At 39.7% G+C, this 15,858-nt stretch overlaps 1 protein-coding gene across 1 annotated transcript in view; it reads right to left on the bottom strand.

Moving 5' to 3' along the window:
- The window catches only part of LOC120535995 (hemicentin-1-like), a 222,098-nt gene extending 207,822 nt beyond the window's left edge, over positions 1-14,276 (bottom strand). Inside the window, 1 exon segment of the mRNA XM_039764259.1 lies at positions 13,546-14,276. Within this exon segment, the coding sequence (XP_039620193.1) occupies positions 13,546-13,813 (268 nt within the window). The 5' untranslated portion in view covers positions 13,814-14,276.
- Positions 14,277-15,858: the final 1,582 nt, after the last annotated feature.

The raw sequence follows: 15,858 nt of genomic DNA, 5'->3' as shown, positions 1-15,858 counted from the left end.
GGCAGAGAAGAGAAGCTTATCCTTAGGCAAGTCTTGGTAGGGTTTGAGAAAGACGTCAGAGACTTGTTGAAAAGAACACTACAAAGGAGCCTGACGCAGCCATTGATGTTTGTCTTGGACAGAATGATGCTGAAAGTTGTGATTTCGGATAGCAGAAAGTTACAAGAAATTGTCGATACTAACAGCGCTCATATTGCGGAAGCAATACCCTAAAGCTAGAGCTACCAGCCTGGTCTGTGGTAGGATGGCAAATTGATTCACAGCATGCAGTTACCTTTATCCGCATGATAAAATGTCCATTTTAGAGTTGCACACACAACATTTAAGTATGTATGAGTAATCAGAAGTACAAGATGGCATGGCTTTTGTTTGTAAATTGCGTATCCATTGTGGACTATGGCCGGAAATTCATCCCGGCCAATACCCCCAGGCCGCCAGAGGGAGCCATCCCTGTGACATGGAGATGCCCCGAATTCCAAGAGGGCATCATAGACATTGGAGTTTTCCTGTTCAGCCCTGCTGGATAACGTTGGGACCACCAGGGGACGCTGCAGGGAGGCTCAGAGACTTCTATTTTACCTCTAACCCAGAAGTACGTCTTAGTCACAGCGACAGAAGAAATGACTTACTTCCAGGACGAAAAGAAGAGTTTTGATCTGACCCGGAAGTGCTAGGAAGTCACATGGATTGAGGGTTCAGAAGCACTTCCAGGTCAAGGACTATATAAAGGACTGTGGGAGATCCCAGGGTTGAACTGAGTCGGGAGGAAGGGTGGCAAGGCGTCTGGGAGAATGGAGGATTATTGATTATTGTGGATTTATTGATTTGTATGAGTATTGTGGAGTGTAGGGTGCTTTGTGCACTGTATTATTTTCCGAATAAAAATTATTGGACTTTTATCTGATGTCTGGCATCTGATCTGATGGTTCAAGTGGACGACAGCGCCCCCTATCTGTCACACCATGTATGATGTGATTAATCTATTTCAGACATGAATATTGTAGCAGGACGAAAGAAGATGCAGCACAAAGTCAAATTCTTAGGGTGCCAACCATGCAAAAACCCCAATTAATTGGAACAAAAATATGAAAGGTAATGAAAGATATGTGCCTCAATGAGCCTTTTAGAGAACACTAGAGAGTTCTACTCAGGAACAACAAGTTATTGATTCTGGCTTAGGTCTGCGCAGAAGCTGTAATGATTTAGGCTGGAAATTGATGCTTTGCCTTTAAGAGATGCCATATTGTGTACTGTTGTCAGGGTCATAACCCACGTTTCTAGGGGCGGAGTCTATAAGATTGTGACTTTGATTTGATCAGCAGCCGGCATAAAATGTCAGCCTTGGACATGAACCTTATCCGATCTGCAGATAAATCCTTGCTTCGTTTTGATTTATTGTGTATTTAATCCTCTGGTTTTCGATTCATTGCCTGTTTTTTTTTTAATTCAATTTTGCTTATTCTCCAGATTACAGTTGCTACGGTTTATTTTTATTGTCTTTTGATATGCCTTTTGCCCATTTCTTCTCTTTTGCCGCCGAGTCAGGGCATTAAAATGAGACACCACCTTCTGGGAGTGTTCTCCTTTTAGATTGGGTGGACAGGAAGAGGCGGGGCTTCTTTTGCTTCCGTTCCTTCAAGACTGTTAGCGACAGCACCCTGTCTCGTCCTAAGGTACTACTACTTACTTTAGGTGAACCTGGAAGGTGACTCTGCGCGCATGTATGCCATTATCTTAATTCTTAGCATCATTCATAGTGTCACAGGTTTCTTTGAATTCACTCCTATCCAAACTAATTTGTACTTTTCTTCCTTTAAACCGCTGACCTATTGAAAAGGCCTGCTCGCTGAGTTGTCCTGTTGTGATTGGACCATCTGAGTTTTGTGGGAGGGATTTTTGATGTAAAAGAAACTTATTTGGGTTTGGGAAGACAAGGAAAGAGAAGGGGACTTGTGTTCAACCAAACAAGCAACGTATGGAGAGATAGGATTTTATGGTTTGGCTGTTGTATTTTTTGTAACTGTTTGCTTATTTTGTTATTAAGTCAGCCATGCAGGTTGTACACATATTTTAATTTGTAGTGGTGTACCTGTTATTTAGGTCATTTGAATAGTGGTGCCTATGGTCATCTGAATAGAATAGTTAGTGTTGTCCTACTGCCTTATTTTTGTTTTGTGTAATCGCTTTCACTTTTTCAGATTATTTTTCTTGAGTAAAATGGAGTTTTTATCTTTTTGATGCAGTTGCAGTGTGTGTTTTTCTGATCCTCTTTCTCATTTCTGTTTGGCCTACTTGTATACCTCTAAGCCTGTAGTAGGCTGTAATGTTTTGGGAGCTTGTCCGGGATAAATCTGAATATTTTGTACACTTTATGAGTAGCAACTGCACATGCTTTGGTTGAACTGCTTTTGGTTGTGTTGCTTTGTGTATTTATGAAGTGATGTTTGACTAATCAGCTCTTTGGCCTTTGGATATACAGTGGATTCAGAAAAAATTCAGACCACTTCACTTTCTGCACACTTTATTGTGTCATAGGTTTAATTTAAAATGGAAACATTTGTCATTTTTGCCCGTCAATCAACACTCAATAACTCATAATGAAAAGAGCGAAAACAAGTTTTCAGAAAAGTTTGCAAATGTATTAAAAATCAAAAACTGAAATCTGCCACATGGTGTTGTGGAAGGTGAGTGCAGATGGTATTTATTGCCTCTGACCCCCAGGTGAGCAGTGTGAAGTGGAGAAAGTGAAGTGAATGTGCAGAAAATGGACATGGCAGGGAACGATCATCATAGCTGCATGGTAGGAGCTGTAGATACGTGGAGCAAGGCGGCTGAAGATGGAGACACCCACCAGTGAACCTCGTGTGAGGGAGAAAATGACAGATAGGGCATCTGACAGTGCATTAGGCTACCAGCACCAGTGACAATAAAATATCAACTAAATAATGCCATACAAAGTCAACAAACATAAAGATCTACCAATATTTTGTCACATAGTTCAAGCACCAAAGGACAGAATAAGAGAGTTCCTGACATCAGCATCAATTTCTAAATACTGAAAGCAGAAATAAAAATGAACATTCATAAGTTTCCACATTTTCCTTAATGGGCAAAATGCTAAACTTTATTGTTGATAAGTCACTGACATGATTCGTAATAAAGATGAGGACTATAGTGAGATATGCAAGTTCTAACACCTTTTAAATTGTGTAAAAATACACAAAGCTGTCAAGTTTCAAGATGGAATTGAAAAAGCTAAGGCTGCACGTGTGCACACCTGAGCCAAAGTATACAGCAAGAATACTGCAGGGTCCAAGGATCTGCTCAAGTAACAAGAAAGAGGCCAACAGCGACAGGCATAAAGGAAATTTCACATCTCTCTATTATATAAAAGAATCCTGGGACGAGACAAGACTTTTTTTAAAGAGATTCTTTCAAGTCCCGAGAGAAAAGACTTTGGCCATGAGATTTTTTCAAGTCATGCCCTGCTTTCAATGATTTTCAACCATGCCCACGGTCCTCTCATCTCCCATTCGTGTGAATGCTTTTGTCAGACACGGTTCCTGCACTCTCAGCGCTTAAAAATTTGAACATTTTCCTCATTTTAAATTCCCCAATTAAAGAAGATGTATTATGTCCAAATCTTATTGAAGAATTTCATCCTGAAGGGTTGTGTTTAAATTGTTGATCCGTATCCCCATACACAAGCTGCAGAACCGCAAAGTGGATAGCGCATATTGCCAGCCCAGGGGTTGGCAAGCAAACTGAGCAGGGGGCAAAGCCCCCTAGTACTCCATAAAGAAAACTGGACAAAATGGACTATAACTAAGTTGATTTGCTGTAAACATTTTAGCAATATGTTAAAGTACCGAGGTGTGTTTACTGCTTCTTGTTTAATGTTTGCACAACAGCATCATCTGCTGGGAAAATGAGGGTAGTGCCCCACTTGCCCTTAATACAAAAATGTCGCTGCCACAAGACAAATTAAGTCTTAACTTCAGCATGGCTTAATAATTTTGAAGTTGTTGCTTGAAACTGAGGTTTCAGCATTGCTCATGGCATCTAGTGATTCTTTACTTGTAATGCTGTATGCTGATGAGGAATCTACATGACTTTCAGCGAAGACTGTTGTAACTTACACTGATATAATAATAATAATAATAATAATAATAATAATAATAATAATAATTCTTTAAATTTTTGTAACACTTTTCTCACTGCTCAAAGCACTCTCCATGCAAGCAGGACCCAGGACGCGAACCCACAATCTCCTTACTGCAGTTCAGCAGCGCTACCACTAGGAGGCACACAACCTGGTGGGGTGGTAGAGAATTTGATTTACCTAAGGGACCTTGACCATGAGGCAAAAATGGCAGGGGTTCAAATTACAGGAGCTTAGACCAGAAAAGTTGAAAGTCAGAGAATGTGAAAAAGTTGGCTGTGGAGTTAGATATTAAAAGGGTGAAATGTGAAACTCAGCAAGCTACCCGACTTCAGCCTGACATAGAGGCAATGAATATCATCATGATCTTTCCTAATGGCTTTGATGTTAGCAAATACATTTGCTTAATTTATCTTTTTAGAGAATCTTATGTTGATAAATATTTTACAGTATTAAAAACTGCATTACACTGGCCAGAAGATGCCAGGACATCAATGCTGGCCTGCCAAAAGTTATGCAGTCAGATCGAGGGTCAAATTTTATGTCTAAATTGTTTGCTCAAGCTTTACAGCAGATGGAAGTAAAGCATAAAATATTATCCAGAATCTCAAGAGGTTTTAAAAAAAAATCCATCAAACTTTGAAGTGCACGCTGCATTCTTACTATTTTTAAGTTTGAGAGAGACTGGGGTGAGGAAGGGTCCTTTACCGTATTATTTGCTGTCAGAGAAGTTGTTCAGGGCTCTCTTGGGTTTAACTCTTCAGAACCTGCATTTGGCCATAGAATAGTGAAGGAAGTAAAGTAACAGACGTTTGAAACTTTGTCAGATACTGAACATTTATTGGATTATGTTTGTGACTTATTATATATTCCATATTACAACATTAAGATTTCAATATTCAGCCAAAAATGGGGCATTAATGGGGATCCCCTAATTACCATGTGGTGTTCTGCACACAGGACAATTAATAGAGCCATAGTAGATTAGGGTGTGAGCAGCTGTTATTTAAGACAATACACTTATATAAATATGATATAAAAATCATATGGAAACTGCAGCTGTACTTTGTTACAGGCTTACTAGTTTAAAGTGTACAGGCCAAACTTGGAAAATAAAATTTGCTTCCTGTTCTGCACCCTACTGATGTGGATTTCAGGCTCTGACTTGTTGTGTTTATTGGTTTATTTGATTTTACAGAAGTCTCTTTGGGCCAATTGCAACATACGAAAAGTTGCATACTAACAAGAGTTCCTGCCATGGTTAGTGTGCAGCTGGGAGTTAAACTTGAACTCCACCTTAAGCTCAGTTGCCATGAATTTAGACACTCAGCTCATTCCGCTGCACAGTACTAAACCCGATCTCAGCTGAAACAAACCCAAAGCAATAGCCACTGTCCTCTACAAGTGACGAAGGTAGCAGGAGGCACACAGCCTGGTGGGATGGTAGAGAATAGCTTAAAGGAATACTCCATCCGAAAATGATATGTTTTATATGTTACATTTATGAGCAATGCTGGACCAACAGTAAACAATATCATCCCTCTATTATAGTAAAAAATCATCGGAAGAGAGACGAGACATGACTTTCTCAGAGAGACACTTTCATGTCCCACGAGATGAGACTTTATGCCAAGAGAATTAACCACGCCTGGGGCTGGAAATAAAAGACAAAGAGTAGATGACAAAGTAGAATGTCGTAAAGAATTCAAAAACGTTGGCACGATACACATGCAGAGCAGGTTAGAGATAATGAAAGTACGAAAATTCGAAAGTCTCAAAAAATGATAGTAAAGATCGCATTAGCGCAAACAAACAGAAATTATTACTCAGTGAACTAACGGTACAGCACAAAGAGATCAAATATATTGTCTGGCTTTAAACTATAAGTCGGAGACTTGTAGATCGTCTAATTCGTGTTGCCATCAAGGAAAAGCATTGTTTCTTCCCAACGAAGAGGCGTATCTTGAGAATTAAAAGATTTGTTCTTTAGTGAAAGTGAAATCCACATACACGAGCGGCAGAGATGCAAAGTTGCTGGCGCATAGCGCAGGATTGGCGAGCAAAGCCGCCTAGTATATCATGAAAAAATTTCCTAGTACTCGTGTCTCCTAATTTGTTTATCAAGTTATCCTGTATGCTCATAACATGCAAAATGCAATTTTTTCTTAAATATTGTTACATGAATACCTCCATAAAATGAACATACTCTACAAACAAAGAGGTCATTCACACATGAGTCGTGCTTTTGAATTGAAGGTAGGACTCTTGACCAATTAATGAGGGGGAGAGGCGGGCCTTCAAATCAAATCTAATTTATGTGAATCAACAAACATGTTTTTTTATTTTAATAATGAAGTTTAATGTCAATCTGTTTTAATAGAAATTAAATGCTTAGAAGGTTAGAGAAATGTTTTTGTTTTCCTACAGTTTTTTTTACAAATTTAGTTTCCAGTTCTGTTAAATTAAAAATTACAGTATTTTGACTGGTTATTAGTTTGTATCATTTGTAATGATTTTGCAATAATTGTTTGTTCATTTGTAAGTTTGTAGTATATTATTAAAGAAAGGAAATAAAAGCCACAACAATCTGATCATGTTCTGCTTCAAACTTGTAGCCATGGTTCTCATTTATTTTGTTACTAATTCCTACCAAATATCTCATTAGTTAATATCTACCTTCATTTTGTATATTTATACCTAAATACACTTGTTCAAATAAAAAGTAACATTAACTTATCAGTTATATATAAACAGAAAGTAAAGAAAAATGTAATTATATATCAATATGGACTCTGCTTTAACTTACTAATCACACTTATTGCAAATGAATCCCCTGTAGCTCATTTGATGAGAGGCTCACATCCCACTAACCAGACATTTATAGACAGAGTCCCACCATTCCAAAGCAAACATAGTTTGCTATTTACTAAGACGTATTTCACAATGATCCCCAAAATTCAGTCAGCTCCCTCCTTCAGTCCATACCCTACACCACATTTCTGTATGGCCTGCTGCACAGGCTGTTCAATTGATCCTGCAGAGGCACAGCAGGAAGGAGGAAATATTAACATTTGTTCACTCAGGCAGGCCTGCTGTTGCTTGATAAATGACAGGCACATTTCCTGTCTCTTACAATTGAGACAGAGAAATGTCCAACACAGACCGAGTTATCCCAGGGGGTGTGAAAACAAAAACAGGGTAACATGGAGCCAGTCGCAAAGCTATAGTTCCCTAATCTTTGGCTTCAGGTCCACAGGGTCACTGGTTTATATGCTAAGGGGGCTTTTGGACTTCCACAAAGGTCTCCTTCTCTCCCAACATACTAACATAGATAGATATGTAAACCACCATATAAATGAAAAGGGCTTCAAAAAATATATTGATAGGGAAGAAAGGAGCAATATGATAGATCAATATGAAAAGCACAATGAAACTAGAGAGATACATGTGAAAGGCATTACATAATAGATAGATAGATAGATAGATAGATAGATAGATAGATAGATAGATAGATAGATAGATAGATAGATAGATAGATTTGAAAGGCAGTATATGATAGATAGATAGATAGATAGATAGATAGATAGATAGATAGATAGATAGATAGATAGATAGATAGATAGATAGATAGATAGATAGATAGATCACATTAGACACATTAGCTATTAGGTGCTGATGGGGAGGGAGGGAGAGAGAGAGAGAGAGATAGCCTATTAGAGACAGGGGATGATTAGGGGGCCTGAGTGACTAGGTTATGGTGGGCAGTTTAGCCAGGACTTTAGGATACACCCTACTCTTTTTGAAAGATGCCCAGGGATTTTGATTGACCACAGAAAATCAGAATTTCAGGATAGTGCCATTTTTACAGGACAGTGTTCCTGTCACTGCACTGGGGTATTGGGGTCCACATTCAGACCACAGGGTAAGCACCCACTGTTGGCCTCACCAACACCTCTTCCGGCAGCAACCCAAGTTTTTCCTAGATGATCTCCCATCCAAGTACAGGCCGGGCCCAAACAAGTTTAACTTCAGGTGGATGAAGTGTTTGAAGTGCATGTGGTATGGTGACAAATGGCTCTATCATTTGCCCTTAATACAGTCCTAATTTTCTGAGGTATGCACTCATCAAGGTATCAAAGTAAGATACAAGATTGCTGCCCGTGTTTTTTGTAGACATCTGTCCTCAACAGCTCATTCCACAGGTGCCAGATTAGAATATTCAAACATTGCCTTCTTTGTATCAGGTGACACTGTTTCCCACTCCATTACAGCACCATCCCCAGCCTACTTTGCTGACTGTTTCATATATTCAGGTCCTCCAATCAGTTTTAACGTGTGGGATGAAGTAGCCAGATGAAGTTTATTGTAGTAATTTAGAATTGAGTGTCTGTGTTCTTTGCTCTTTTTTATAGAGAGGAGCTGAACTCAAAGCTCTAACCATCCTTGTGCTCACTTGAAACTGGACACACACACACACACACAAACACACACACATGCTGATACCTGCCTGCCTGCACATATTATGAGTCAGTGACGCGTCATCTAATTGACACAGAATGTGGACTGAAAAAAATGGATGCCTAGAGCAAGGAGGTATTTGAAATATAAAAACATGTGTGAGATGATGTAAATGTGTATACTGTAACTACTGATGTCACACAGTACTTGATGTGCTGGCAAAATCAACACATTGATAGCTTTCACGTCTTAACAAATGCCTTTTACTTAAACCCCACTTCTCTTCCTTAATTATCCAAAAATTAAATGCTAAAAGCTACCTATTTTTCCGTGGATTTTTGGAGGAATGTTTGCCATATTTACATCAGTTTTTGGTATCCATTATTGAGACATTGAACCTTCTAGATCCTCCACCACAATTGTCCTTCATTTTTATGATCAGGCATGCAGCACAACAGGCCAAATCTCAGTGAGAAGAACATGCGGGGAAAACAAGACGTCCTGGGGAGTTAAAGAAAACTCTCATATATCAAGCATCTTTTTAACGTTGTGGGAGGAAAAGCAACACATACAAAAGATGGCCAGGCTGACTCCATATAGTCAGTGAGCAGGGTCTGGTTTGAACCATAGGTGACTAATGACAGTGTGAGACGGTGAGCCCTATGATAGACTGGCACCCCTTGTGCTATGAGTTTCCACCTAACTGATAATCACTTAATATGTTCCTGTGACTAAGAAAGTGTAACTACACTGTTAAAAATAACAGTGCCACAGGGGAAACATTTTTGGTTCTTAAAACAATCATCCATATGACAGTTCCAAAAAGAACCTTTTATTTATTTAGATTCATGACAGACTGCACAATTAGATGATAACAGAGTTGTGAAATGCCAATGGCGTCCTGATTATCAAAGGACTCTCCTCTCACCGCATACAATCACACGGGTTCAGTTCAGGTTCTGTTGTATACTGCTAGACATTAAAGATTTCTGTTTTGTCCATGTATTAGGAATCTTTTTAAAGCCCAAAGAACCAAATTCATGTGCAAAGAACTACTTCCAGAATGAAACAGTCCTTATCAAGCAATGGTTCAATGAGGAAACACACAAGTTAGTAAAACACCACTAAGGACACGCTATGTGGAAGAGTGTAGCTTGGGTTTTGTTCTGTGCTCTGATTTTGAACCCTTGTCCTGTAGCATTTGTTCCTAAACAGACACACAGACTGATGTTTACTTGATTATGTTGACTCGTTTTGTAAGTCACTTTGGATAAACATGTCTGCTAATCAAGTAAATGTAAATGTGGGAGACATTAAAAAAAATGGAAAGGCTTATAAACTGCACTGGTGTTTGCTATGATACACAATGAACTTGACTGTGGCTGATGACAGTAAAGTGTCCAAAAATGATTTTTTTCTCCTTAATTTTGCTGATCTGTTGCCATACAAATGCTGGTTCTTTAATGTCACCTTATGATTCTTTACTGGGTTTATCGTGGCTCCTTTTGTAGCTCCATTGCTTGACCGAGTGCACTTGGTCAAGCAATGGAGCTACAAAAGGAGCCACAATAATTCTGAGACAGGTTTTTTTATATATGAATTTGGTTCTTTGTGCTTTGAAAAACTTCCTACTATGTATAGAAACAAAACCCTAAAATCTTGAATGTGTGGTAGGCTAAATAGCAGGACACTAACAGATTAAGAAAACCTGGACTTGACCTGTGTCACTGTGTGCAGCAAGAGTCCTTTAAAAATCAGGAACTCACTGGTACTTTACAAATCTAGTCATGTTTATTTACAGTATGGAGCCTGTTAGGGATCTAAATTAATAAAAGTTCTTATTGGAACCTTCATGTGCATGGGTCTTTTGGAACCCAAAAATAGTCCCCTTTGGCACTTCGATTTTTAAGAGTGTAAACAGGATCTCTATAAACTGGAATCACTTAACGGCAGGGAGTCAAAACGGTATGCGAACGGGGCGCTTGTCTTACGTAAAACTGCACCAAATCTTCACGGGGAACCTGTTCGGCACGGAGCTCACTCGCGCCCACTGCTGCAATCCCAAACTCCCTGGTCAGTGATCGGCAAGTGCAGACCGGGAGCAGGCGGTTCAGGAGTAAAACATGAAGGTGACCACCGAAAAGGAATCCTCGTTCGGCGACCAAGTGCTGCGAGGCAGACACTGTCTGTGCGGCATTTGATTACATTTGCTTTTCTAGAGGATTGTTAAATCGGTAACCAAACCTTAAGGGTAAAGGTGGCGAGCAAAAGAATGAATGAATTGAGCAGTACTTCCACAATGACGGAATAAAGAGAAATCCGGAGACACCGTTTTGACTTCATCAAGTTACGTGTTGTGATGAATGATAAACAAAAGAGCATGTAGGCAAAAGGACGTGTCTCTTTTAAACTTGTCAGCGAGTAAGTAGGCGGGTAGTGTGTTGTTATGTCTAACGGACTGAATGGCCTTTCAAGCGCAGTGTTGCCGAGCAGCTCCCCACTGTGTGATTCTGAACGAATCCGTAAACCTGCCGGTACATCAAATGTAGAAAAGCAACCACAAAGGCCAGTGAACAATTAAAGCGTATAGTGAACACGGGTGACCCTTTGGATAGACGTGTCAGCCAAATTTCACATAATAACGTTACCTATTACGTCACAGACCAGATGTCGCATAAAAGTACAAAGTTCATCCGCGTCAGGTTTAGGACAACCGATGGATTTATTGGAGTCTAAAACTTAAATACTGACTTCCGAATGTCATTATGTGCAAATGGATCTCCAGCTCATGCCTACTTAATGTTATGTTTGCAAATGTGTATATCACTCAGACCTTGTAAATAGAAGTGTGATGTTTAAATGAATTGTTTTTAAATAGACATACGAATTTCACTTTGCTCTGTTTACTTTTAAATTGCATATTGCATTGTTTCGAGGTCTTTTGTAAAGCGTCTTAAGATAGTGCTAATAGTTCGAGCACAGGAAATCAAACCGATCAACTAGGTGTTAATGAGTCTGCATTAGCTTACAATACGCGCTGGAAAGCCGTGGAGAAAACCTAATTAGTGAAGACGCTCGTCTGCGAACGCCGGTCACACAGAAGCGCACTGCTCGTGCTGCTCAAAGGGTTTCGATGAGATGTGGATGTTTAAAACGTTATGTCGCAAACCTTCACAGTTATTGCAAAGTATTTTTTTCGTCGAAACAATTAATAAAAATTATATACAGAATGACCGAACCAGTTATAAATGCCTGAAGATGACCGAACTAGCTGGACGCCTCTTTAGCACAGAAGTTTACACTCTTGTTCTTCCAATAGTTGCGATAGCCACTACTGTATCTACTGACAAAGGGCTGCGGAACCAAAAGACCAAATGATTAAAATGTATTAAGACTGTATTAAAATGGAAATTCCAGTGAGAGTCCACTTAGGTAAAAATCAAGGAAGAACACATGAACCAAGTTCCGACTGACCAAGGGGTTTTGTTGAGGCCAGCAGGGGGCGTTTACTCTGTGGTATGTGTGTGGATCTTAATGCCACATGGCTAAATTGTCCACCATGGCCTGGTCGTTCTGGCCCTTTAATCACCCTATGCACATTATTGGCTATCTCTCACCCCCTTTTACCAGCTAATGTGTGGTGATTGTACTGGCGCAAGAATGGCTGTCGTCGCAGCACCCAGGTGTATGTTACATGTTATTGGTGGCGGAAGTGGTCCTCTACTGTATCAATCAATCTGTAAGGCGCTTTGAATAGGTTAGAAAATGCTATATATAGGCAATCAATTATTATTATTATTATTATACAATAAATAATACACTTTTCTCGTGGCGCAAGGTCAAGTTTGGTTCTGCCTCGAGCCTAGGGCGTACAGGAAAGATTTTGACTTTCCTCAAGTTTATACCTGAACTAAGTTGAACCCCTGAAAGATGCTTTCAGTCTTGGCTCTGGTACTCTGGTCAATTAGCAACATAAAATGTTTGGAGCAGTAATAGTGGGTATGTGCTTGAACGTCCACTGTGATGAGCTGCCCCCCTGGACAGACTAGCTTCATGTTTTACTCCCAGTTATTTGAATAGGTCTCGCCAAATTGCAAAATTACATTGACCGGTTGAATCGATCGAGTATAGTGAACGGTCGCAATTAAAAAGGGAAAAAAGCAACGTTATTCCCAGGCTGAAAAGAAGAGGAGCATAATGCGCAAAGTTTTGGCTGTAGTTTACATCAGGTGTGTTCAGCTGTAGCCTTGACTTTTTCCCCCTTTTAATATCGAGTACTGTGGAGATTTTCCTCCCGCACCCCGAATGACGTACGCGCGTCACTTTAGTTGACCATCTTAAAGGTGACGCTGCGAGCGCAGGGTGTGTGTGCGTGAGTGGCGCTATGTCTTGGGTTTACTCTGCCGTCGGTCCAAAGTCTAGAGATGAGTGCTGGCCACTGTATTATGCTTAGAAATAAGATGCTCTTTTAAAGTTCTTAGAAAATGGGTTGCCTCAAAGGTGCCACATAAAGTGTAATTGATGAAGGACGTGCTGACTGTCGTGCATTTGCTACCCTAAATTGGATTAAGCAAACATGAAAATATTGTGTGTGTGTGTGTTTGTGTGTATAAACAATGGCGCCAGTGTCTTTAGTACAAATTGACGTGAAAGCCTTCAACAAAACACATTATATAACCGAAAGATAGAAATAATACAAAGAGAGACTGCATACTATATAATTAGAGGAAAACTATTCAAATGAGTTGAATACATCATATGTGATACCTCATGTACATTCACATATAGTTTGAGGTATGTATACAAAAAAGCCCATTATTTGTATGTATAAAGGTGTACGTTTATATACTGTGTGCGTTTATACTACAGCTCTGTACATACATAAACAGTGTGACTTCTTCGCGACCTCAAATGTTCTCACCGACCTGGGTCATGAAAGGGCACAAGGACGAAGTTCTGGATGGGTCTCCTTCTGCGACTCAGAGTTTTCTCGAGGATGCCAGAAGCTCCTTCCACCACCTGTTGGAGATCGTCGTACATGGAACCAGTCACGTCAAATACAAAAGCCAGGCTGGAGGCGCCTTCCGTCGAAGAGGGCTCGGGACCCAGATGGGGTAAAAAGTGTCCCGGACAAAACCAGGACAGCAGCAAGAGAAGGGTAAAGGGAAGGTAAAGCAGTCTGCTGTAAGCCATGGTGGCTTGTTCGTTATGTCTTTTAAATCAATCGAATTAGAGTGATGTTTTTTTAAAAAAAATCAATACATAAATCGAAGAAGAAAAGTGCAGATTTATAACAGTGCACAAGTTTAAATAAATTTTAAAAAATGACATTCAGGGGCTTTATAAAATGAACAAAAAAAATCTTTCTTTAAATGCAATTAATGATAAGAGGAAATTAAATCTAGGGGAAAATAAACGTAGTATGTTTTAGGAAGTTCCTAAAGCGTCGCGTACTCCTCGGCGATGTTAGTGGTCCTCTCTAATCCCAAAAGAGTCCGACCGATGATTTTCAGAGATTCTCACATGTGCGCACCTCCGTGTCGGGCAGATCTCGTTGATTTTCATCTGCATACCAAAAAACTTGTTGGGGGGAAAAGCGGAACCCGGCGCCGGAGATACGGAGTCACCGCAGTATTGTTCAAAGAGAACAGTAAGATTGTTGCCTTTCGAGAAATCCGGTGGTGTGCTGCGAGGGGCTTTCCTTTGGGGGAGGGGTATCGCTCTTCAAAGGCTTTGGGAGACCACCTTTCTTGTGTAACCCGAGCGCTTGTTCGCCCCGCCCACCCCATCTTCGGGTGCTCCCCACTGCTCTGGAGTCTGTGATGCGTGTCCAGATGCCAGCGCCACAGCTGGAAAAGAAGCGTCTGCTTTCTTTTGTGTCAACGAGCGACCCCGAGAGCTGTAATGTCCAAATCCTTAAGTGACATTTGTGTTGAGCACTGCCAGTGGAATTTCCTCACGGGTTTACTATTACTATTGCTAATATTTTTCACTCTTAGCCTCTTCATCTGCCATATTAAATCCATCATAAAAAAAGGCACATGACAGGCCAATTTTCCTGAAAAGAAACACTTGTGGGGTTGGAGCTTTGACTGATTGAATTTATTAAAGATGTTGTATCTGTGACACTTTTATTATTTCAGCTTTTTAATGATCATCTCACAGGAAAATTCTATCACCACGGTCTGAATGTACTCTCCTTTTATGAATCCTGACAAGACTGCTACCATTGTGAAAGAAAAAGAACAAACAATGACATGTCAGAATCGTCTGGCAGTGAGCCGCTGTGATTTTTTTATTTTTAATTTTTAATGTTTCACTTCAATGCAGGTTCTTCCATTTTAATTTGGCCAAATACAGAGTTAGGTACAGGATCAGTCTATTGATCATCAAATCAATCATTTAACCACCCAATTTTCTGAACCAATGTTTTTCATAAACAATCATTTTAGTTGAATTGCACATTATTGTATAAAATGCATAGCAAAGTGCTTTGCAAGTGACTAGGGTGTAGCAGTGGGGTGTTTTACCATGTTAGTCATTATGGATGCAATGAGAAATCAAGCAAAATAACATCTTTTATTGGCTAAATTACAATATGCAAGCTTTCAGGCAACTCAGACCCCTTTTTCAGGCAAGATGTAATGTATAGTGACTAAAAAAAAAAAAAAGGAACGTCTTAATAAAAGGATGTGTCTGTGTGTCTGTCTTGTTTCAATGTTCTTTTCATTCCAGTAGATGGTGCATTACAAACATTTGTATTAATACATTTAAATACTACATATTTTTGTAATGCGTCATCTGTTGGAATGTCAAATTTAGCAAACTTTTATTACTACATGCATTACAAAATACATTCTAACAGATGGTGCACTGCAAATGTTAACACAAAGGTCTACATTGATTACTTAGATTTCAGCACTTTTTAGATTGGAAGAACAGCTAGTATTAAATAAAAACATACAAATAGATGCAGCAATTAATAATGAATTGGCTCTGGAGATATTTTGGAAAAGTAAGAGCCCAATCTGATTACATAAGAAACTTACATGCAGTTGGGGCCTTTTGTTCAAAGTACCAGAAACCAATCCAGGATGTAATGCCAGTCATTAAGAGGGCACACTCATCAACAGTCAGAGTGAAAACAGAGCCATCAGGGAATCGAAAACGCATGTCTTTGGGCAGCAAGAGAACTCCAGAGTACCTGGAGAATAAGCAGGAGATAAAGGAAAAACCTC

Source organism: Polypterus senegalus, chromosome 9 (genome assembly GCF_016835505.1).
Source record: "Polypterus senegalus isolate Bchr_013 chromosome 9, ASM1683550v1, whole genome shotgun sequence".
In the NCBI taxonomy this organism is placed as follows: domain Eukaryota; kingdom Metazoa; phylum Chordata; class Cladistia; order Polypteriformes; family Polypteridae; genus Polypterus; species Polypterus senegalus.
The sequence above is the reverse complement of the archived record's forward strand: the minus strand, read 5'-3'. Positions and strand labels throughout refer to the sequence as shown.